This window comes from Camelus bactrianus, chromosome 2 (assembly GCF_048773025.1).
Source record: "Camelus bactrianus isolate YW-2024 breed Bactrian camel chromosome 2, ASM4877302v1, whole genome shotgun sequence".
Taxonomy (NCBI): Eukaryota; Metazoa; Chordata; class Mammalia; order Artiodactyla; family Camelidae; genus Camelus; species Camelus bactrianus.
In genome coordinates, this window is record NC_133540.1 from 92,747,972 (window position 1) to 92,770,774 (window position 22,803).

Here is a 22,803-nt window from a genome sequence, read left to right on the forward strand (position 1 = left end):
TCTTTTTATAACTCTATTTTCATGCTTATAAAGAAATGAAACATCAGTAAAGTGGAATATCTAGGTGGACTCTTAAATCTTCACTTGGGTTAGGCACCGTATCCAAGGCAACCTGAGGGCAGAGAGAGGATTTTACAACCCGGAGTACTTGAGATGTCCTTATTAGTTGGTTAGCTCTCCTCACCTGCTGTGGGTGCCCAGCAAAGAGTGTTACGATTCTGTTATCTAGTTTAAACTGACGTTCACAAAATAGACATGATTCTTGCAAAGATACCACAGATTTAGGACAATCCAGTAATGTAAGCACCCAAGAACAAGAAGACAATGGCAAAACTGACACTCCGACGGGTAGTACATACTCTTCGATGTGGAAGAATTGCTTTGTAAATGCTTTTTAAAGGAGACAGTTGCTACAAAGTGAGCATTTAAAAACAGATTGTGCTGAAATTGATTTTAGTGATGGTTGCACAACTCTGTGAATATGCCAAAAACTGTTGAATTATACACTTTAAGTGGGTGAATTGTATGACATGGATTTTAATCTCAGTAAAGCTCTTAAGCAGAACAGACTGTGGCAGAAAACTTGTGTCTTCCGTGAGATCTCTCATGTTGGCTTAAACTGGAAAACAAGAGTTTCCTGGCCTGTTAATTTAGCAAATAAAAATGTTCAATGGTTTTGAACCCAGTTGTTAAACATGGTAAAATGTAACCTCTTCTGATTTAATGTGTAGGAACAAGTTATTCTCATTAGGACAAGATGGCATTATTTTAAAACATTTGCGTAATTGATGGATGAAATTAAGCAGTCATTTAGTTATTGCATTACTGTCTGACATGAAAATATGGCATCTAAAGAAAACTGAAATGAACCTTCAGATTGCTGGCATAGGTGTTAAACCAAGACTTTCACAAGGTTAAACACCTTAAATTATGAGACACTGTTTATTTTGAAAGGTTTAAAATCTCACCCTTTTCTTTTTGAATAATCCTATTTACATCTTTAAAAATGACTTTTCTTTTTGAGTGATTAGCACATATATTAAGATTACTTTTCAAAAATGAGAAGGTGAAGTTTAGAGGTGTTGTTAGTCATCTTGGTAACTAACTTACGAGTTAGCTTGAAACACACAAAGGTTAGATTTGCATGGAAGAATTCCTACATGGTGATATAATTTGGTGTTCTTATTATGATAGAGCCTTTATAAGTAAAACTTTCTTGCCATTTGCTGTAAATTTTAAATCCTTTTGAGAAGAAGTTGAATTGCACTCTTTTGCCTCGTCATTAAAAAACACAGAAAAACAAGTTATTTTCAGACCTTTGCAAGATATTTCCTTTTATAGTAATACCACTCCACACCAAAATATCCCATCAGAATAACTACTTTCAACCTAAATGACTCCTTTGTACAACATAAAATTCTTATATTATACAAAATGTTAATATGTGTGTATTTAAAAATTAAAAAAAAAATTCAGAAAAGCAGAAGGGCAAGACTTTTAATTTATTCTCTTCACTAGCCTGCTTTAACCCTTTGATGTTTCCATAGATTGAACTTTACAGTTTTGTTTGTTTTGGGGGGGGTTCTTTTCTTTTCTTTCTTTCTTTCTTTCTTTCTTCCTTCCTTTCTTTCTTTCTTTCTTTCTTTCTTTCTTTCTTTCTTTCTTTCTTTCTTTCTTTCTATCTATCTATCTATCTATCTATCTATCTATCTATCTATCTATCTATCTATCTATTAATGGAGGTACTAGGGATTGAATCAGGATCTTGTGCATGCTAAGCATGCACTCTACCACTGAGCTATACCCACCCCCCTTGAACTTGGCAGCTTTGTGAACAAATTTCCAGGCCTGCTCTATGTGTCTATGGACTAGTTACGTGCTTGCTGTTCTACTGAAAATGCTATTATACTCTACACATTCTTTTGAAACTTACTTTGCTTTCTTTTCTCTCAAAATGTACCAAAAACTGTTCTCCCACGTCAGAATCTACAGATTTGCCCAGTTCTTTCAATGTGCCGACTGAAACAAACGCGCAGCCTTAAAGTTAAAAGTTATGTTTTATTTGGCGGGAGGACTCGAGCTGGGATGACAGCCTCTCAGATGGTTCTGAGGGACTTCTCTGAAGAGGTAGGGGAGGAGCTAGGATATATAGGAGCTTTACAACAAAGACCAGGTAGTTGGAACAATAAAAGATTACTTGTTATCTAAAGAAAACCAGGCATCTCAAGTTAAAGAATTTAGTGCTTTTCTATGTATGGGAGGAAGCAAACATTTGGGCTCACTGAATTCATTCCTTTGACAAGCACCTAGCTATCTAGGGCCAGTATCCTGTCCTTTCTTATTCTGAGTCCGCTCGGAGTGCACCATTGTGAGTGGCTGCAGAGGCTGGGCTGCAGGCCTGTCCTCACTGGGGGGTGGCCGCAGCCGCTGATGACTTGGTTTCAGCATTCTTTGTTTACTGATATGTTTGCAGTATTTTCATTCACATTGGAGTATTTTCGTTCACAAATGGCTGTATCATATTCCATAGCGTGAATGCTCTACCACTTTTTTACAGTTTCATTATTTACAAACTTTATGTTCTTTCCCTTTCTGCCATCCTGTTCAGCTAGCTTTTGCATTACCTTTTCTTTTCTTTTTCAGGGTTACCTTGGCTTTCATTGGGATCGGTTTGTTGGTTATGGGAACCACATTGGTTGGACAGCTGCCAGAGAGCAGGTGAAATATTTCCTTCCTCCCAGCCATTAATAGGATTGTCCGTTTTCTTAGCTGTGTCCACAAAGAGAATATTTGTTTCTTTTTAAAAATTTTTGGTATATTCTTCATGTTTTTTATTTTGAATCAATACATAGCTGTGTTATATTGTAACCTAATGATTGGTATATAACCAAGTACTTGCTTTTTCTTTTAAATGGGGGGAGGTGAGAGTATTTGTTTCATTCCTATGTACTGCATCAAAGTGATGGCCTTGGCACGTGTATTAAAATGTTGCTCAATTCATCTTCATAGTCTTCAATTATTTGATTTCCCATCATGCCTTCATATAAATTGAAAGAAGTTGTTTTTTCAAAGGAGAAAAGATGAGAAGAAAGAAAATAGATTAAGGAACTCAAGGAAAGCAAGCGAGTCTTACAGTATTGTCAAGCTCATAGGGCCAAGACCAAAGACGCTTCAGCTTGTCTTGGTCAGGAATGGAGACTGACAGTCTGGTAGGGTGGGAGCTTTCTTCCATTAGAGTTTTGTCCTCCAAGAGACTTAGGAATCGAACTGTGCTTTTACTTCAGAACACAATAGGCTGTTGTGAGGGAGCACATAAAAGCTTCTATTATATTGTTTTTTGGGGGTGCCCGGAGCTGCACAATGAAATATTTTCTCTTTCTTTCAGCCTCAAAAACTGGCTGAGTGAACTGGTCCACCTGACTTGCTGCAGAATCTGTGTTCGTGCCCTCTCTGGTACCATTCATTATCATAACAAGTGAGTGGGTGCTGACTTCCAGCCTGCCTCTCTCTGGGTAAATCCAGCCTGTGATTGACAGCCGTGGGTGGGAGGGAGCAGGTGAAAGAGGAGTACTTCCTGTGTGCTCATCCCTTCTGCTTAGTGTCACACACATAGCAGGGCACAAAAACACTTTTCAAAAGCAATCCATTTGCAGAGGGAACATAATAATAAACATGCAATGACACTAAATAATTGGGCATTTATGGTGTGCAGGCCAGGTGTGTGCTTCTCATCTGCAATCCCATTCAGAGAGGCGCTGTTTTCCTGTTTCATGGGTAAAGAAATGAGAGCTCTGGGACTGGTTGTCTAGGGTCACATGGCTAGTAAGTAGCAGAGCCAGGTTTTGCACTGGGTCAATTTAAAAATTTCTAAATGGTGAAATAAATGAGCCTGTAGGATGGGAGAAAGAGGACTGAACTTGGTAGGAGTCCTGAGACCTGGTTTCTAGTCTCAGCCCTGTGACTTATAAAATTCCGTAACTGAGCCTTAAAACAGAACAAAGAGGTTAAAGGAAGTAAGTGAAGTTATTAGCTACATGAAAGTCATTTTGATTGTTTTTGAGTTACTCTTCTGTTAACTCAATTTTATTTTTTTATATTTAACATCATTGTTTTAAAAGTCCTAGGACAAACCTCTCTTTTTTACCGACTGGATCTTTCTGTCTCTTTTCTAGAAGGGACACATTTCATCATTTGGCTTTACCGTGTGTTACCGATGTAAAAAGGCCACTTAAATTTCGAAAGTTATATGATTTTGTGATTGGGCTATGAATTTTTTTGGTGGGGAGCAGAATAAAATTGGTAAAATTTGGTAAAATTGTTATCAGAGGTGATATCTTCTACAGAAGAGGTGCTTTAGTTACATAGAGAGGAGTTCACAACAGAATTGCTTCTAATTTTCAGGAAAGCATGTCAAAGTTGTTCCGCATGTGGCTCCCTTTCTTCTCAGTATAGGCCCAAGGAAAACTGCTTTGCTTCATCAGTGTCAAATACTGTTTGTTAACTTTAGGACAGAGGTCAGCAAATTACACTATGGGCCTGTAGGCCAAATGTGGCCTGCTATCTGGTTTTTGTAAATAAAGTTGTATTGGAATACAGCCTTGCTCATTCATCTACGTGTTATCTATGGCTTCCTTTGTGCCAAACAGCAGAGTCCAGGAGTTTTGACAGAGATTGGCTGGCTTGCAAAGCCTGAAGTATTATCTGGCCTGCGATAGGAAAAGTTTGCCAACTTCTGCCTTAGGGTGATAAGAGGGAGGGAACGATAGTAAATTTACTCTGTGAATCCCAATGAAGCCACTAAAAGTGATGCATATGAAGACTGAAATAATATGAAAATATTTATGATAAAATAAGTAAAACTTACGTATCATAAAATTGATTAAACTTATAGAATCTTTGTAATTAAGTCTAATATTTTAAAATTATTTCTTCATTGTAGAAGGACTCTATGATCATTACAAAAAAAGCAACATAAATATATGTAAAAGGGAAATCATGAGTCATTTCACCTGTACTCTTAGCCTCCTCCCATCGTACTGCCTAGAGACATCCTTTTTAAGATGGGCCCATCTTACTTTCTGTTTTTAGTGTACTTTTTAAAACAAAACAGGATGAATTTCTACATGCCATTCTGCAAAACAGTGACTCTTTTTCAAGTTTGAGTATGTACTATTGTTTGTAATTGCAGGCAGTACAAACCCCAGAAGGGAGGCATTTGTGTTGCCAACCACACATCCCCGATAGATGTTTTGATCTTGACAATGGATGGGTGCTATGCTATGGTAAGAGCAGCTCATTGATGTTTCAAGTAATTGCATGCATTATGGACTGTTCAAACTTCTATTTTATTTTGGCACAAATTAGAAAGTTACTTTTATATTAGAAAGTGACTGGATTATATACTACTGTAGCTATGTAAGTTATGTAATATATTTACATGAGGAATATATAGTGCAAGAAAAAGAAAGAAAATTATATTTTTCTTTATAGTTAGGGTAGTAAGAAGTTAATTGACTGAAATGTAGACATATGTGAGCTTGATAGGACTTTTTTTTTTTAACTGAAGTATAGTTGATTTACAGTGTTTTGTTGGTTTCTGGTGTGCAGCATACTGATTCAGTTGTACATATATATAGGTTATTACAAAATATTGAATACAGTTTCCTGTGCTATACAGTAGGTCCTTGTTGTTTATTTATTCTATATATAGTAGTTTGTATCTGCTAATCCCAAACTCCTAATTTATTCCTCCCCCACCTTCCCCTCTGGTAAATCATAAGTTTGTTTTCTATGTCTGTGAATCTCTTTCTGTTTTGTAAATAAGTTCATTTGTGTCATTTTTTTAGCTTCCACATATGAGTGATATCATACGATATTTGTCTTTCTCTGTCTGACTTACTTCACATAGTGTAATAATCTCCAGGTCCATTCATGTTGTTACAAATGGCATTTTATTTTTTATGGCTAAGTAGTATTCCATTATATTTGTATACCACAACTTCTTTATTCAGTCATCTTTTGATGGACATTTAAGTTGCTTCTATGTCTTGGCTGTTGTAAATAATGCTGCTATGAACATTGGGGTGCATTTATCTTTTTGAGTTGGATTTTCCTCTGGATATGCTCAGGAGTGGGACTGCTGAATCCTATGGTAACTATTTTTAGTTTTTTAAGGAATCTCCATACTGTTTTCCATAGTGGCTACACCAATTTACTTTCCCACCTATAGTGTAGGAGGGTTCCCTTTTCTCCACACCCTCTCCAGCATTTATTGTTTATGGACTTTTTAATGATGGCCATTCTGAGGTGATACCTCATTGTAGTTTTGATTTGCATTTCTCTGATAATTAGTGAAATTGAGCATCTCTTCATGTGCTTATTGGCCATCTGTATGCTTTCATTGGAGAAAGATCTTCTGCTCATTTTTGGATTGGGTTGTCTTATTTTTGTTGTTATTGAGTTGTGTGAGCTGTTTGTATATTCTGGAAGTTAAGCCCTTGTCAGTCACATCATTTGCAAGTATTTTCTTTTCTTTTCTTTTCTTTTTTTTTTTTTGCAAGTATTTTCTCCCATTCCGTAGGTTATCTTTTTGTTTTGTTTATGTTTCCTTTGCTGTGCAAAAGCTTATAAGTTTAATTAGGTCCTGTTCGTTTAGTTTTGCTTTTATTTCTATTACCTTGGTAGATTGACCCAGGAAAACATTGCTACGATTTATGTTAGAATATTTTGCCTATGTTCTCTTCTAGGAGATTTATGGTGTCCTGTCTTATATTTAAGTCTCTAAGCCATTTTGAGATTACTTTTGTGTATGATGTGAGAAGTGTTCTAACTTCATTGATTTACATGCAGCTGTCCAGCTTTCCCAGCACCACTTGCCAAAGAAATTGTCTTTTCTCCTTTGCATATTCTTGCCTCCTTTGTCAAAGAGTGATTGACCATAGGTGTGTGGGTTTGACAGGACTTCATGAAGTTGATTCCATCTTGCTTCTAAAATCCCTGCAATGTTTAGTGAACACTTTGAGACATTAAAATCTTCCTCCTTAGAGCTGTTCAAATCCCTTACCAACCAATTAGTTCTGTCTCCTTTCAAGTAGTCATATGCAATTCAAAAACAAAAAACAAACAACCTGGCTCTTTAATGAAGATCAAGCAAGAAAGGCAAATATTTATACCACATTGTCTTCTCAGTTCTTGCCTATAGCCCGAAAAGAAAAGAAAAAAAACCCATCAACAAACCACAAAACCCACAGTAAAATAAGTCAAATACCTCAAAAGACCTTTTTGTGGCACTTCTGGCATTTTTTCCACATCAAAGAATGTTTCTCTTACCGTGAAGAACTTGTCATGATTTCCTTCATCTCTTTCATGTACATGTCAGGTAAAATTTGGAGGATCACCGAAGGTGTCCTTTTTCCTTGTATGGTGGTAAATATGCCCTAAGCTGGTGTGTGGAGTATGGGAGAGGGATCCTGGGGAACTGTCTCTTCATATCTCATGGTAGTAGCTTGGGCTTCAGAGAGAACAGATGGTTTTTATGTCACTTGTCAGCTTCAGTGATGAGTAGTCATGGTCTAGTGTGCTTTTCTGGGGACGCATTTGAAGGGAGCCATTAATTAATTAATTAATTTTTATTGAGGTACCAGTTTCTGCACAATATTATATAAATTTCAGGTGTACAACATAGTGATTCCCAACTTTTTTTTTTAATGGAGGCACTAGGGATTGAACCCAGGACCTGGTGCACACTAAGCACGCACTCTACCACTGAGCTATTTCTCTCCCCCTGCATAGTTTTTAAAGGTTACATTCCATCTGTAGTTATTATAAATGATGGACTATATTCCCTGTGGTGTGCAATATATCCTTGTAGCTCACTTGTTTCCTACATAGCGGTTTGTACCTCTTAAGCCCCTACTGCTATGACTGACAGTCATGGTCTGGAGTGCTTTTCTGGGACGGCATCTGAAGGGAGCCATTGTTGACTCAAGTGTCTGCTGTAGGCGGGAGAGTGGGGAGCGCTGGTAGTTGACTTGCCTACAGCCCCAAGAGAAAAGAAAACAAAACCCATCAACAAACCACAAAACCCACAGTTATACATGGGCTATATAATCATTGAGGGGGCTTTGAAGACCATTGTAAAAACTCCTAACTTATTGCCAGATATTTTATCTGTCTAAAATATAAATTTGGAAATATAACTCTTGGGTAACCACATTTTAACATGTTGTTAAATTTCTCTAAGTTGTGGAGCTTTTTCTGAATCCAAGGAAGCTTTATCCATCTCCCTGGAAAGACATGGGAATTGGTAGTTGTTAACCTTTTTTAGATTAGCAATCAGTTAACATTTATGTACCCCCTTTTTAGAAAAACAACAACATACATTTGCATCATAAAAACCCAGTTTTGTGTATAATTTCTAGGTATTTATGGATCCCCGGAGAGCCTCTCCAAGGACGCTTATGTTAACAACCTTTGACATGCCCCAGCACAGTTCTGGGTGTATGTAATAATTCTGTGCATTTATGCAAACAAGCACTTTCATATCCATTGTATTTGCAACCCAAGAAGGTTTAAAAATCATATACTAAATCCAAACAGGTTAAGGCTGAGATTTTGTTACAGATGAGAAAACAGAGGTTTAGGCATCTTAACCAACTTCCCCAAAGCATCATTTTGTGTCTCTGAGACAATATTCATTCTGTGTCCTAGTTAACAGAGTTGAGTATAACTCATTTGTACCTGAGGACCTCAGAATTTTGTCCACATTTTCCATGCTTTTTCATCATATGTAGTAACTGCAGTTACACTTGCAATGTACAGTTGTGTAATTACAATATTAGCTAAGGTTTAGAAAAGCTTATAGTACCTGTGAACTTTCTGATGGGTTGAGGGATAAAGGCCTAAAGTCAGTTGGGTTTACAAACAACCCAATCCAAAAATGGACAGAAGACCTAAACAAGCAATTCTCCAATGAAGAAATACAAATGATCAATAGGCACATGAAAAAATGCTCAATATCACTAATTGTCAGAGAAGTGCAAATCAAAACTACAATGAGGTATCACCTCACACCAGTCAGAATGGCTGTCATTCAAAGTCCATAAATGATAAATGCTAGAGAGGCTGTGGAGGAAAGGGAACCCTCCTACACTGCTGGTGGGAATGCAGTTTGGTGCAGCCACTGTGGAAAACAGTGTGGAGATTCCTCAAAAGACTAGGAGCAGACTTACTATATGACCCAGTAATCCCACTCCTGGGCATATATCCATATATCCTACTTCAAAAAGACACCTGCATCCCAATGTTCATAGCAGCACTATTTACAACAGCCAAGACATGGAAACAGCCTAAATGTCCATTGACAGATGACTGGATAAAGAAGCTGTGGCATTTGACACAACATTGTAAAACGATTATAACTCAATAAAAAATGTTTAAAAAAAAAAGAAGCTGTGGTATATTTATACAATGGAATACTATTCAGCCATAAAAACCAACAACATAATGCCATTTGCAGCAATATGGATGTCCCTGGAGAATGTCATTCTAAGTGAAGTAAGCCAGAAAGAGAAAGAAAAATGCCATATGAGATTGCTCATATGTGGAATCTAAAAAAAAAGAAAAGAAAGAAAAGAAAAAGACAAATGAACATAAGTACAAAACAGAAACAGACTCATAGATATAGAATACAAACTTGTGGCTGCCAGCGGGAAGAAGGGTGGGAAGGGACAGACTGGGAGTTTGAAATTCGTAGATACTGACATATATATATATAGAATCATAAACAAGATTATACTGTGTAGTACAGGGAAATATATATAAGATCTTGTGGTAGCTCATGGTGAAAAAGAATGTGACAATGAATATATGTATGTTCATGTATAACTGAAAAATTGTGCTCTACACTGGGAATTGACACAACATTGTAAACTGACTAACTCAATTAAAAAAAAGTCAGTTGGATTTATCTTTTTAGATTTTTTTTTTTGGTATATGTATTTATTGAAGTATAGTCAGTTTTTAAATTGTAGTTGATGTAAAATATTATGCTAGTTTCAAGTGTACAATGCAGTAATTTGATATTTATATATATTACAAATTGATCACCAGGATAAACCTAGTAACCATCTGTCACTATACAAAGTTACTTCAACATTATTTACTGTATTCCTTATGCTGTACATTACATCTCATGACTTACTTATTTTATAACTGGAAGTTTGTACCACTTAATACCCTTCCCCTATTTTTGTCCCACTCCTCATCCCCATCCACTCTAAGCCAACTGGATGAAATCAGTCAGTAGAGGGCAGAAGTAGGAGAAACTGTACAGCTAACTTCCTGAAGTCATACTTGTCCTCTTTTGGCTAAACATAAGCTATGTATCTGAAGAGCATTCAAGATCTCTTCTTAGTGGCTTTACAAAGTTTTTTTTTTTTTTTCCTCCTAAATAAAGATCTCTGCTTTTTTTAAAAATTTAGAAATACTTTCTTACAAGAGAAATTGTAATGATAAGAATGTTACATTAAATATCCATAAGCCCTTTAACCACATTAACCTGTTGGTAACATTTTGCCCCATTTGCTTTATCATTTGCATTTTCATGTGCTGCTTTCTCTCTCTCGTAAATATGTGCATAAATGTTTCTATTTCAATATGTTTATATTTCATATTCATGTATAATATTAATATATTGGAAATCTGAATCTATAACATTTCACTCAACTCATGGAGTTCTTTCTCACTTTCCATCAATCTATGTTCGTATTTCCCTCTTTTCACAGTGAATACCTTGTTTCCTGACAGTATCAATGTGTTTGCTTGTTTTCTCCAGCCTATAGTAGATCTAAAACTGTTTCAGAACTGCTTCGCCTGTTTTACTACAAAAAACAAATGTAGTAAAATAATTCAGGGTACTTTGCAGTTCCTAGTACCCCACCTAAGATGGAGCGGATGTGGTCAAATACTGTCTTTGTAAATTTCTTGAGTTTTTCTCTCCCTCTTCCTTCAGGGTTCTTTTATTCATTTGAAATACAGCTGGGTTCCTTTGTTTAAGTTTGCTTGCACTTTGCTAGTCCTATTTTTATTGATTTATTTTTTGAATTTGTGGGACATTAACATACTTCTAAGTGTCGAAACTAAACAAAAAAGCTATACTCATAGAAGTGTCAGTCCATCCATGTCTATTCTGCCCCATTTCCTCTGACCCTTGTGAAATCTACAGCTTTGTTGATTTTGGTTATTTTTTCTTTTTGTAGAGATAATGTGTGTACTTCCCCTTCCATCTGACACAAAATGTGGCACACTTCATTTGCTTTTTTGCAGTTTGCTTTTTTCACTTAACATCTCCTGGGAATCAGTCCTTACCAGTCATAGAGATCAACCTTGTTCTTTTTGTAGCTGCGTAGTACTGCATTGTGTGTATGTACCATAGTGTATTCATCTAAGTTCTTATGTTCAGACATGTAGGTATTTTTCAGTATCTTGCAATTGCAGATAATGCTGCAATGAAAACCTTGTGTATATATGTTTTCATTTTGTTGGAGGTATATCTGCAGGGTAGATTCCTAGAAGTGGAGTTACTGAGTTGAAGGGTAAGTGTATGTGTAGTTCTGATAGATACTGCCAAGTTTCCTTCTGTGGGGGTTGTTCTCTCCCACATCCCAAGCAATGTGCGAGAGTGCCTGTTTCCCACAGCCTTGGCTCAGGGTGCATCGTCAAGCTTTTGCATCCTTATTAGTCTGGTGGGTCTGAAATCATTATTTCAGTGTAGTTTTAATTTGCATTTCCCTTATCTTGACTCAGCTGAAAGATTTCTACTTTTTAAAACTGAAGTAAAGCTAATGTAGCAACATAGCTCAAAATTCAAAGATGCTACTAAAGAACATTTTGTGCTTATATTTGGCTATTTATACTCTTTGAACAGATTAAGAAGGTCAGTCTTTTCTCTGAGTGGGAAATAGGAACTTACTGGAACTAAAGGAACTAATAGGAACTAAAAAAAGGCATTCTCTGGACAGCTATGCCTTTACATTTTCCCCCTTTTTCTCATGGTTCTTCTAGGTTGGCCAGGTTCATGGTGGATTGCTGGGAATTATTCAGAGAGCTATGGTCAAGGCTTGTCCACATGTCTGGTTTGAACGTTCAGAAATGAAGGACCGACACCTGGTTACTCAGAGGTAAGCAGTGGCATTACTCGGCATCCATGGGGGTAGCATAAAGTCTGATAAGTTGTGGCCTTCCTGCCAGAGAGGGCTGAGCAGCACCAAGGGCTCAAACTGCAGCATACGGAGCTCTGTTTATGGTTCGCTTTTTCTAGTGAATCATCTGTCTTAGCTAGATTTAAAGATTTTTTAATTCTGTAGTCATAGTGGGATATACAATGAGATTAAAAGGCCAGTACATTTATATTGCCGGGACTTAGGGATAATCCAGTCACTGAATTTTTAAAGCTAAAAATTACTACTTGAAGGTAAATAATTGGTAACTGTTGGCTGAATAAACAGATGGCTGATTAAGTGTTTGCTGAGTGACCGTTATCACTTAAATCCGTCTAGAGACAGACAGAGCTAATGCTCTTCATGGAACAGGCGAAGGAGCTCCTGGGACTTGGGATGGAGTTGAGCTGCCTTTGTTTGGAAACAGCTTTTGCCTTTTAACTGAAGACGCTCTAGTCCTCGCTTCTGTAGGGGTGAAGGTGGGCCATGCGTTTAAGAGTGAAAATGAAAGTACCTGAAGGAATTTCTTTAAGGTTGGGAAACTGTTCCCCATCTTGGAATGATTTAGCAGTGGTATACACTCTGGCAGCTGTAGTCTCTCTATCTCAGCTTTACCAGCTTCCAGTGAGCAGCTGGAAATGTAGGGCTGGCCGCAGGCAGGGCAGGACCTAAGCTTGGGAGAACTTCTTTCATTCTTAGTTTTATGGTGTGTGTTTCACAGAAAAGTTCAGCCTGACTCACTGAAGGAGTTTTCTTATATTTAATGGTCTTGAGGTGGACAAGTCCCACAACCAATATTCCCACTTTTTAGATGAGGAAATACAAGTACGTGGAGAAAGGCACAAAGCTGATGACACGGGCTCGAGGGCGCACGTCACATGACTGCCTAGTACTGTTTTTTAAGAGTAGGCAGAAGGCACTGAAAATCACTCCTTGGAGATGAGAGAAATTGAAGCAGTGTACATATCCTTACACTTTTTTAGAAAGGGACCAACTTGAATTTCAATCTGATTTCTTCTTACTGTGTTACAGTTATATTTGTGCTAGTAGAGTATAAAGAATACCAAAGAGGATTCCCACCTCTCTTTTTAAAGGTAGAATTTTGATCCTTTATTTTTCTTCACAGACTAAGAGAACATATTGCTGATAAGAAAAAATTACCCATATTAATCTTTCCTGAAGGTAAGAAGGGGGATTGCTTACCAAGCTATAGTTGATGACAAGTACCAAAAGTGTATGAGGAATTGGATTGTTCTAGAATTGGCATTCTTAGTTCAGATCTGTGCTGTCCTACAGGAATGAGATGGCTTCTGAGCTAGTAATTCCCTGCTTCCTTATGAGATTTAATGGCAGTCATGGTACTTTTTTTGATCTTAGAATTTGTGTTTGGGTAATGAACTTAGAAAGGCATTGTCCATAACTTTTAAGGTTCCTTATTTTAAATATATTGAAATTGTCACCTATTGTGTATCTCTAGAATAGTCAGTAATAAAGTAAAAATTTGTTAGTAAATCTCCTTAAAACTGTTGAATTACTACTTAAGCAGAAATTGACTTATGAGATGGTAGTAAAATGTCTATAATTGTGATATAATGTGAATATTTTCAATTATTTTATATCAAAATAATTCATTTTAAAAAATCAGTTTAAAAATTGACTGCTTTAAAAAATATTCACCCACCCCCCCAATTCCCCTCCAGGAACTTGCATCAACAATACTTCAGTAATGATGTTCAAAAAGGGAAGCTTTGAAATTGGAGGAACCATACATCCAGTTGCAATTAAGGTAAAACAGATTATCCACCCCTACCCTCCCCAAAAGGGCAGTGACTTGGTAACTTTATTTTGATATGATTCCAAACTTAATAAAGAATACTTGTGTGCTCTTTACTCAGATTTACCTGTTGTTTGCACTTGCCCCACTTGCTCGATCATCTTTTCTCTCTATTGATATGTATACAGTATGTACCAGGGGACTGTGTGCCGGGCCAGTGCTCCAGAACTGAGGATACACTGATAAGCAAAACAGATGCCGTTCCTACTTTGACCCGCTTTCCAGTCAGGTCGGGAGACAGATATTTAAGGATCATGTCAATAACCTCCCTGTCACAGCGTTCCTGGCTCTAGTCAGAGGAGTTATCTGACCTGGTTTAGTCTTTTGATCATTTCTGTCCAGTGAAATAGCTTTTCTCTTTCTCTTGGGGTCTGATAGAGATGTTTGGCTTGTTAGCCATTAACATGGATGAGAGAAGCCGCCATTTAATTTTTAACTGGAATGCATTTTCTTTCCTCTTTTCTCAGTATAATCCTCAATTTGGCGATGCATTTTGGAACAGTAGTAAATACAACATGGTGAGCTACCTGCTTCGAATGATGACCAGCTGGGCTATTGTCTGTGACGTGTGGTACATGCCCCCTATGACCAGAGAGGTATTCCATAGATAATGGCTTTATCTAATCAGATAAAGACAAGAAAACCTTTACCCGAAAACCTGGGTATCTGTCTTCCTCACGTCAGCTAGAGTTGGACTTTCTTTCTGCCTCCTCAGCAAATGAGTCATTGAAAATAAATATATTTAGCTCTCTTCAAAATCAGTCTGTTTTTGTATTCAGAGACTCTTTTCCGTAAGAGTTTTTACAATTGCTATTGGTTCATTGAACCTACAAATGTTGTGGAATGTTGTATCTCGAATAAGACTAACAAAGAGCATAATAAATATATATATATACACATCATAAAAAATTAAACAATATAGCACTACATTTTCTTGATAGAACAAATATTTGCTGTGATTCAGAATAGAGAATATTTGAGCTAAAATGTGAATCTTATATTTTAAAACAAATCTAAATGATTATGAGATATTTGAAAGCATTATTTGAAGATTCTGTTCCCAGGATGTACTTGTAATTTTTTTTTTTTTCCAGAAAGGAGAAGATGCAGTCCAGTTTGCTAATAGGGTTAAGTCTGCTATTGCTGTACAAGGAGGATTGACTGAGCTTCCCTGGTAAGACATTTTCAGAAGTACTGTCATTTTTTAAAAATTAAAAACCCAACTTTTTTGGAGAGGGGAGGGTATTAAGCTTTTATGTATGTGTGTATGAATGGAAGTACTGGGGATTGAACTCAGGACCTTGTGCATGCTAAGCACATACTCTGCCACTGAGCTATACCCTCCCCTCTAAAAACCCAACTTTTAATAATGTCATTTATTACGCTAGTTCGCTGGAGGTTTAGCTGACACTGACAGTGGTTTATACAGCATTAACGATGTCTTGAATAAGGTAGAGTTTTATCCCTCTCACTTAACCATAGGGAGTTCAACTGGTATAACAGCTCATTCGGTATTCGTCTACCATTCTCAGTGTGCTTCTACTTTATGGTCCAGGGCAGCTGCTTCAGCTCTACCCAGTGAGTACAACAGAATGGCTAGCAGGGAAGAACTAAAACAAGAAGGATGTACTCATGTCTTTGGGAACCTCAGGCGGGAAGTTGGACACGCCACCTCCACTTGTATATGTTGACTGGAACTCAAGTCATGCGATAACACCTTGATGCAAAGGACTCTGGGAGATGTAGTCTTTGTTCTGTATGGCCATGTGTCTAGCTAAAATTAAGAATTCTTTCACTGAAGAAGAAAGTGTGAATGGATTTGAGCATGGGGCATGGACCTTGGGAGGCGAGGGGCAACCCCCAGGCTTGTTCATATTTAACTCTAGCTATAACTATGTTAAATAAAACTTAAAAACTTGACAGGAAGTAAGTGAAATATTTTTAGTTATGGGTAACTATAGCTTTAGTTTTTTGTTCATTTGTTTGAGGAAGACTGAGTGTAGTTGAGAGTGTCAGTTTGCTCAGGCTGCCAAAACAAACTACCATAGACTGGGTGACTCAAGCAACAGAAATTTATTTTGTCACTGAAGGCTGGAAACTGTGTGATGTGTCTTCTTATAAGGGCACTATACCCATCTTGAGGGCCCAGTGCTCATGATCTCATTTAAACCTAATTAGCTGCCAAAGGTCCCATCTCCAAATACCGTATTTTTTGGGGTTAGGGCTTCAGTATGAATTTTGGGGAGCACACAAACTTTAGTCTGTGTCAGTGAGGGTTAAATGTACCTATGTTATGATGGGGGATTAAATTCTTACACACACATAGACATTGTATTTGGTAGACTGGCATAAAACAGTCCATACTTCAAGGCCTACTAATATTAGGTCCCTGCTGTTTATCTTTTTGGTGTTTTGAAAACATGTGATGTGGAAAGTTCATGGGAGTCAATTTTGGCAGTGTTCTAGAAGCAGGATGTGGCTAACCAAGTCAGGCTGTCAGCCAGGCAACCAAAAACATCTGAACACATGGAGGGACCCAGTACTGTTTAGGGATTAAGCCTCTGGTGGAAGGGCTAGCTGGATTCTTACGTACCCTTTAATGCAAGGGGGGGGGGGATTATCTCTAAAATACTTAATCCATTCACATATCTTGAATACAGCTAATTTCACTCAGGGAAGACTTTCTGGCATCCATTATACTAATTAATAAGCTATTAATTTCTACAGTAAAAACCTATTTCTAAAATTCATTATGCTAGTTATAAAGCTTGGGAGTATGATGGGAGATCAAGGTAGCTGAAGCCTTATAGCGGTACCTCTGGAGTGTGGCCTTCTGACTAAATGGTTGGCTGACCCCTCTGGGAGTATGAGTTCTTGATTTAGGGCAACTCACTGGCCCTAAGGTCAGGATTAGGGTTAACAGGACTGGGACATTATGCTGTACGTCAGAGATTGACACATTGTAACTGACTATACTTCAACAACAAATAAAATAAAATAAAATGAAATAATTTAAACAAAAAAAAAAGTAGGATTAAGATGGGTTAAGACCAACATTTGTGTTACGTTCTCTACACTGGAATATGTGAAACTAAATTACAGACATCCCACCATCATGAAATGACAGGCTTACCGATGCTGTAGTTTATAGATGCCCTAGTGACCCATGTTCTTATATCTTCCTTGTTCATTGTTTTCTAGTCTTTATCCCCCTTCCTCTTGCCTGACACCCTAGCCCTGCTCCTGCCCTAAAAAGCTTAGAGCTTTGGATCTATAGCCTCAGAGAACAAGGAAAGGAAGAAAACTTTGAGAAACAAAATAGCTTAAGGGAGTTAGCCCCAGGACAGACTCTCAGTCAGACTGGCTTGAATAGAATGGCAAAAGTAACCCTCAGAGTTTTAACATTTCCTTATATCAGGCCATATGTGATTTTATGATATAAGGTTGTTTTTAATTACCTAGTCTCTTCTTTAAAAAGAAAATAGGCTCACTGCCTTTCCAGATGTATTTGTCATTCATCCATCAGGTGTGAATTAACATGTCTAGATTGTTTTTTTTTCCTAGATTAAGTGAGAACTTACTTGTGTCATCTTAAACTGGCTTTTATTTATGGCTGCTGTCCTCCTTAAGAACTAAGATCTGAACCCTCCTACACTGTTGGTGGGAATGGAAATTGGTGCAGCCACTATGGAGGACAGTATGGAGGTTTTCCTTAAAAAAACTTAAAATAGAACTACCATATGATCCAGCAATCCCACTCTTGGATTATATCTGGAGAAAACTCTAACTCGAAAAGATGTTCATAGCAGCACTGTTTACAATTGTCAAGATACGGAAGTAACCTAAACGTCTATCGACAGATGACTGGATAAACAAGTTGTGGTATGTCTATACCATGGAACATTAGTCATAAAAAAAGGAAATAATGCCATTTGCAGCAACATGGCTTGACTTAGAAATTATCATACTAAGTGAAGTAAGTCAGAGAAAGATAAATATCATATGATATCACTTATATATGGAATCTAAAAAAAATGATACAAGTGAATTTATTTACAAACCAGAAGCAGACTCATAGACAGAAAACAAACTATGGTTCCCAAAGGGGACAAGGATGGAGGGGAGGGATAAAATAGGAGTTTGCACTTAACAGATACACACTACTATATATAAAGTAGATAAAACAAGGACCTACTGTGTAGCAGAGAACTACATTCAATATCTTATAACAACCTATAATGGAAAAGAATCTGAAAAAGAATATGTGTAATATATATATGTATATGTATGACTGAATCACTTTGCTGTACACTTGAAGCTAACACAACATTGTAAATCAACTATACTTCAGTTTAAAAAAAAAGAACTAAGATCTGCTGCCATGGCAAAAGGGAACTGGGTAAAACTTTGAAGTCTCTAGGGGTGGCCAGTCACAGCTGGGGTGCTTAGAGCAATGTGCGGTTTCCTGGGTGCCTGGGAAAGAGAATTGTTTAAAAATGATGTCAAGATGCTGAAGGACAAATGTTGCTAACTTTGAATTTTTGTCCGTTTTGGCTTGGACCACAGGGAAGGATGACTGGCCTTCCTTCTGTCTCTCCCTCCCTTCCTTAGTTCTTCCTAGTCCGAATTCACATAAATGCTGCGAAGTGTTAGAGGCAGCTCATTTGGATAAAGGGCTCCTGTGGACAATTCTGGAGACCTAATGACAACTTATAACCTGATTTCATGGAAATTTCCTACAACTGACCTCCTGGCAGAATTGTGGATGGAAGTCTGTTTTTAAGTTGGGGCCTTCCTGGTGGGCTGTGTCTTAGTTTTGACTCTAGAGGCCAGAACGTTGCACTGGGCTCAGGCAGGCTTCTGTTTGTAGGTCAAGTTCTGACTTCACAGCATTGGGGTCACTGGCTAACCTATGATCCATACATCACCATTAGAGAGCACTTGGTAAACATTTGTGCCTAGCTGGGTTAAAATTAAACAGGCAGAGTATAAAGTAAGCAAGTTCTTGATCCACGGTCTCCTAGGAGTTAAAATCTAAAACGTTAGATTAGGAGAGAGATAGTGGCCCCTGATCGTCCAGTCTCCTTCCAGCTCATCGAGCTTGTTGTTCCTTGGTGCTGCCCAAAGAAGGAAAGGCACGCAGGGTCCTTATAACCCAGGCAGGTCTGTGTTTTCATCACCCTGAAGAGAGTTCAAAGATTCACAGGCTCTGAATTAAGGAATGCTGCTGACTTTGGCACTACTACTGTTGAATGCAATTTATGTTTTTCTTATCTGTCTTACTCTGAGTGTGTTTTGGGATATGGAAGATCATAAATACTTGAAATACAGTGCTTTGAATGAAAACATGACTTCTCAGACAATAGGATTAGATTTGAATACTGATGAGCCCCATTTCTCTGTAAGGAATTTATCCACACACGCAGAGTACCCTCACCATTTCTTGTGTGGATATTTAAAATTTTCCATCTGATTTTCTGCTAAGATATAGGTCGATTTAGATTTTTTTTAAAAAAAGTATTTTGCTTTCCGGGGGAAAAGATAGGTATATGGTATCCAAATATTGAACAGAGGAGCCCTAGCTTCTGAAAAGAAACTGAGTAGAGAAATTGTTCTTTATTTTAACCAGACATCAGAGAGATTGTTCCTTCCATAAAGTAACATACGTCTGGTTAAGTGGTAGAGCAGAGGTCTACCTCTGACCCAGAAATCTGGGTCTTTGTGCTTCCAAGTCCGGTGTACTTTGCCTCATCGCTGACCAGCTGCCTAAGTGTCATGGCACCATGCAGCACGTGTTAATAGGTAACCCTTGTAAATCACCACTGGGAGTATCTTTGATTTATTTGTCTTTCTGTTCTCAGGGATGGAGGGCTGAAGAGAGCCAAGGTGAAGGACACCTTTAAGGAAGAGCAGCAGAAGAATTACAGCAAAATGATTGTGGGCAACGGATCTCTCAACTCAGAAGCAAACTGAATGCCACCCTGGCTTTCCAGAACTAGTCTTTAGAAACTGAATGTGGCAGGGGTTGTTTTTTGGGTTCTGTTTCACTGTTTTTGTTTTTTTATTGTTAATCTTTTCTAAAGGATGATTGTCTCTACCTCTTTATGCCAGAGGCAGAACCCACAAAAAGGTGCCCTTTTTGGCTTTTGTTGTTATAGCATCAACCTCGTGAACTGTAAGGTAGTTTACTGAGTTTAAGCAGATTCTGCCTTTAGTAAGACGATTGTGTCATTGTGGATTGAGTGAACTATTTGAACGGGCAGAAAAAGTGCTTCTAAAACACTTCTGGAACGGGTTGTGTCTGGAACTCTTTGATGGGGTAATTCTCGAAGAAGTACTCCAGTTTTTGTTCATAATTAGCTTTCTCACGCCCTCCCCCCCCCCCTCAATCACTTAAACAGGGATTACATGTCAGTTCAGGGTTGCCGTCATGGTTTTGTTTTACCACAAGGTTGGAAAGAAAAATGAGGACAGTTTTTAAGAGAAAGGACAGCTTTGTGGCCACTTGATCCGAAAGTCAAAAGGAAACGTAAATATTTTTTACTAGCTTGTCAGTAGAGACATACTATTTGGTGAGCTTTACCAGAGAAAAGTGAGTCCACGTTACTGTGTGTGCACATTTTTATGTAGGCAACTTGTAAATAAACACGTTAGCCAGCAACTGGTGATAAAGTTTTCCTTGTTTGTGTGCTAAAGACCCATACTTAAAGGCCTCTCCCGTCTACTAGGTTGTTTGACATTGTAACCAACACATTTTCAAATAGAAGGAGCCTTTTACAACAACAGCAAATCACATTGAGTGTCTTCAGCGCAAGTAGGAATGAGTGAAGTGTGTGACCCTGTCCCTCCCTGTCCACCTCTTTGTCCTTTATTTCAGAACTCTCCTAGTTTATTAAACAGGAAAATAAGGGGTAAAATTACCTTTTGGAAACTGAGCCTTAAATTTTTTAAAGGGGAAGATGTATTTTCAGCCTCAGCAGCGTAAGCAATGTTTGACAGCAATATAATGCCATCGGGGTGTGCTCTCTCTCCGGGTAACCATGTACAAAAATGTGAAACTGTCTTAACGGTGAATACAAATAAATTCTATATTTCTAAATATGTGTTGCATTATTTTCCCCACACCTCTGCTCTTCTGATTTGGAGTAATTTCTATTCTTTCTTATTACAAAGACGGATCGTTTGTTTTCCATTTTCATGACATAGGTTTTATTGGACTTGAATATCTAGGAAATGAGAAACGTGAACCACTGGTTTTGGTTTGTTTTTTTTCTTTCTTTCTTTCTTTTTTTTTTTTTTTTGTCAACCTAGTTCTGGACTCTGGGCTGGTGGACTCCATGTTGATCAGAGTCACAGATTGAGTTATTTTGCAGGTGAGCTCTGGTGATGCTCTCTCAGCTGGCGCTGGGCTTGCTACAGTGCTCTCAGTGTGTGTTCTTACCAAGCTAGATGGATCTGATCCCAAAAGAAAATTTGCGAACAGGGGACCCTCAACGGTCAGCTGTGCTTTTGTTCTCACTCCTCACCCCCATCTTTCCCTTTTTTGGGGGCTCCCCCAAAACTCTCCTGGAGGTGAACTGGGTTGAAAATCAGCAAATCCGAGTAAGTGTGTTGGGGTGACTCTTTGTCTTATTTGTTTTCTCTCCGAAGATTTCCTTTTTCTTTTTATTTCTCATATTCAGTGTAGTTTGAATTGATAAATCCATTTTATTAATTAGGCCAGTTCTCAGAAAAGCCATTAGAACAACTAACAGCTGTTTTGCCTGGCCACTGGTAATATGTCTTTTCAGGAGCACTGTGGCTGGCATGTTTTCACTAGAAAAATCTAATGCTGTTTCACTCAGGACCTTTGTCTTGTAGGTCTTTGACTTAGAGGATTAGTTTTCAAGTTATTTCAGGAATTACTATGATACTGAAAACGTTCTTAGAAAGCAAATACTGCCCAGATTTAGCTTATGCTCCCTAAAGCACCTTTTTTTGACTTGCCTTCCCTAATACTGTTTTATGCTCACTTTAGAAGTGTCATGCCCAGAGATTAGTATTCTTGAGTCTTCTGTAACTGTCTTAGGATATCAAAGGTAGGCAGGGTTTGGTAGAAAAATCCCATTAGGTAAGACCCTTGCATAGATCCATTCATTGAGCCTTGAGGTTGCGTCTTTTTTCCCACCTCTTTGTCTTGGTGATATTTACAGACACTGGGTTTCAGGAACGCCAAGGGTTTCTGAAATGTCCTGGCATATCCTGGGATTGGATGAGCAGCCATGTCTGAATCAGCAAGTACACTCAGAGCATAGGGGAAATGATCCCAGATCACAGCCTGGTGCAAAGAACATTCTCCAGCAGTTTCTTGTATAAGCAGACTTTCCAAGACCTATTCAGTTTTGTCTTGGTGGTTTGCCATTATCCCCTCGGTGCATACGCTGCACTTGGGGCATTCTTTTGATATCTGGAAATACATGCTAAGGGCTGTTGTTTTCTTAGGACTACAGATCATGTACCATGGTCATGAGGGCTGCCTCTTGACCAGAATTGCTCTTGGTGGTGGTTTCTGAAATGTATTTTCTTAAATGTGGTACTGCAGTTCTAACCTGCTTCCTGCTGGGTCTGAGTAGCTTGTGATGGGAGGCCCGGGTTAGGGTTGGGGGAAGGCTAGGATCTGGGATCCGTACTGAAATCTAGGGGCTCTATTAGGAACTTGACAAAAGCTATGTGCTCGCTCTTGTGTTTTTAACTCTGGTTTCTAGTGGATTG

The 22,803-nt window shown here is 38.1% G+C and overlaps 1 protein-coding gene across 8 annotated transcripts in view; it reads left to right on the forward strand.

Annotated features, from left to right (window-relative positions):
- The window catches only part of GPAT3 (glycerol-3-phosphate acyltransferase 3), a 58,729-nt gene extending 37,578 nt beyond the window's left edge, over positions 1–21,151 (forward strand). For 6 of the 8 annotated variants that reach the window (XM_074346560.1, XM_074346574.1, XM_074346556.1 and 3 more), the window contains 9 exons: positions 2,644–2,718; positions 3,386–3,475; positions 5,189–5,282; positions 12,064–12,179; positions 13,345–13,400; positions 13,919–14,004; positions 14,520–14,648; positions 15,147–15,226; positions 15,608–15,972. In XM_074346560.1, the coding sequence (XP_074202661.1) occupies positions 2,644–2,718; positions 3,386–3,475; positions 5,189–5,282; positions 12,064–12,179; positions 13,345–13,400; positions 13,919–14,004; positions 14,520–14,648; positions 15,147–15,226; positions 15,608–15,743 (862 nt within the window). In that variant the 3' untranslated portion in view covers positions 15,744–15,972. Of the gene's footprint in view, positions 1–2,643; positions 2,719–3,385; positions 3,476–5,188; positions 5,283–12,063; positions 12,180–13,344; positions 13,401–13,918; positions 14,005–14,180; positions 14,649–15,146; positions 15,227–15,607; positions 15,973–19,913 lie in introns of those variants that run through there. The other 2 variants (XM_074346563.1, XR_006722935.2) reach the window with 2 other exon arrangements.
- Positions 21,152–22,803: the final 1,652 nt, after the last annotated feature.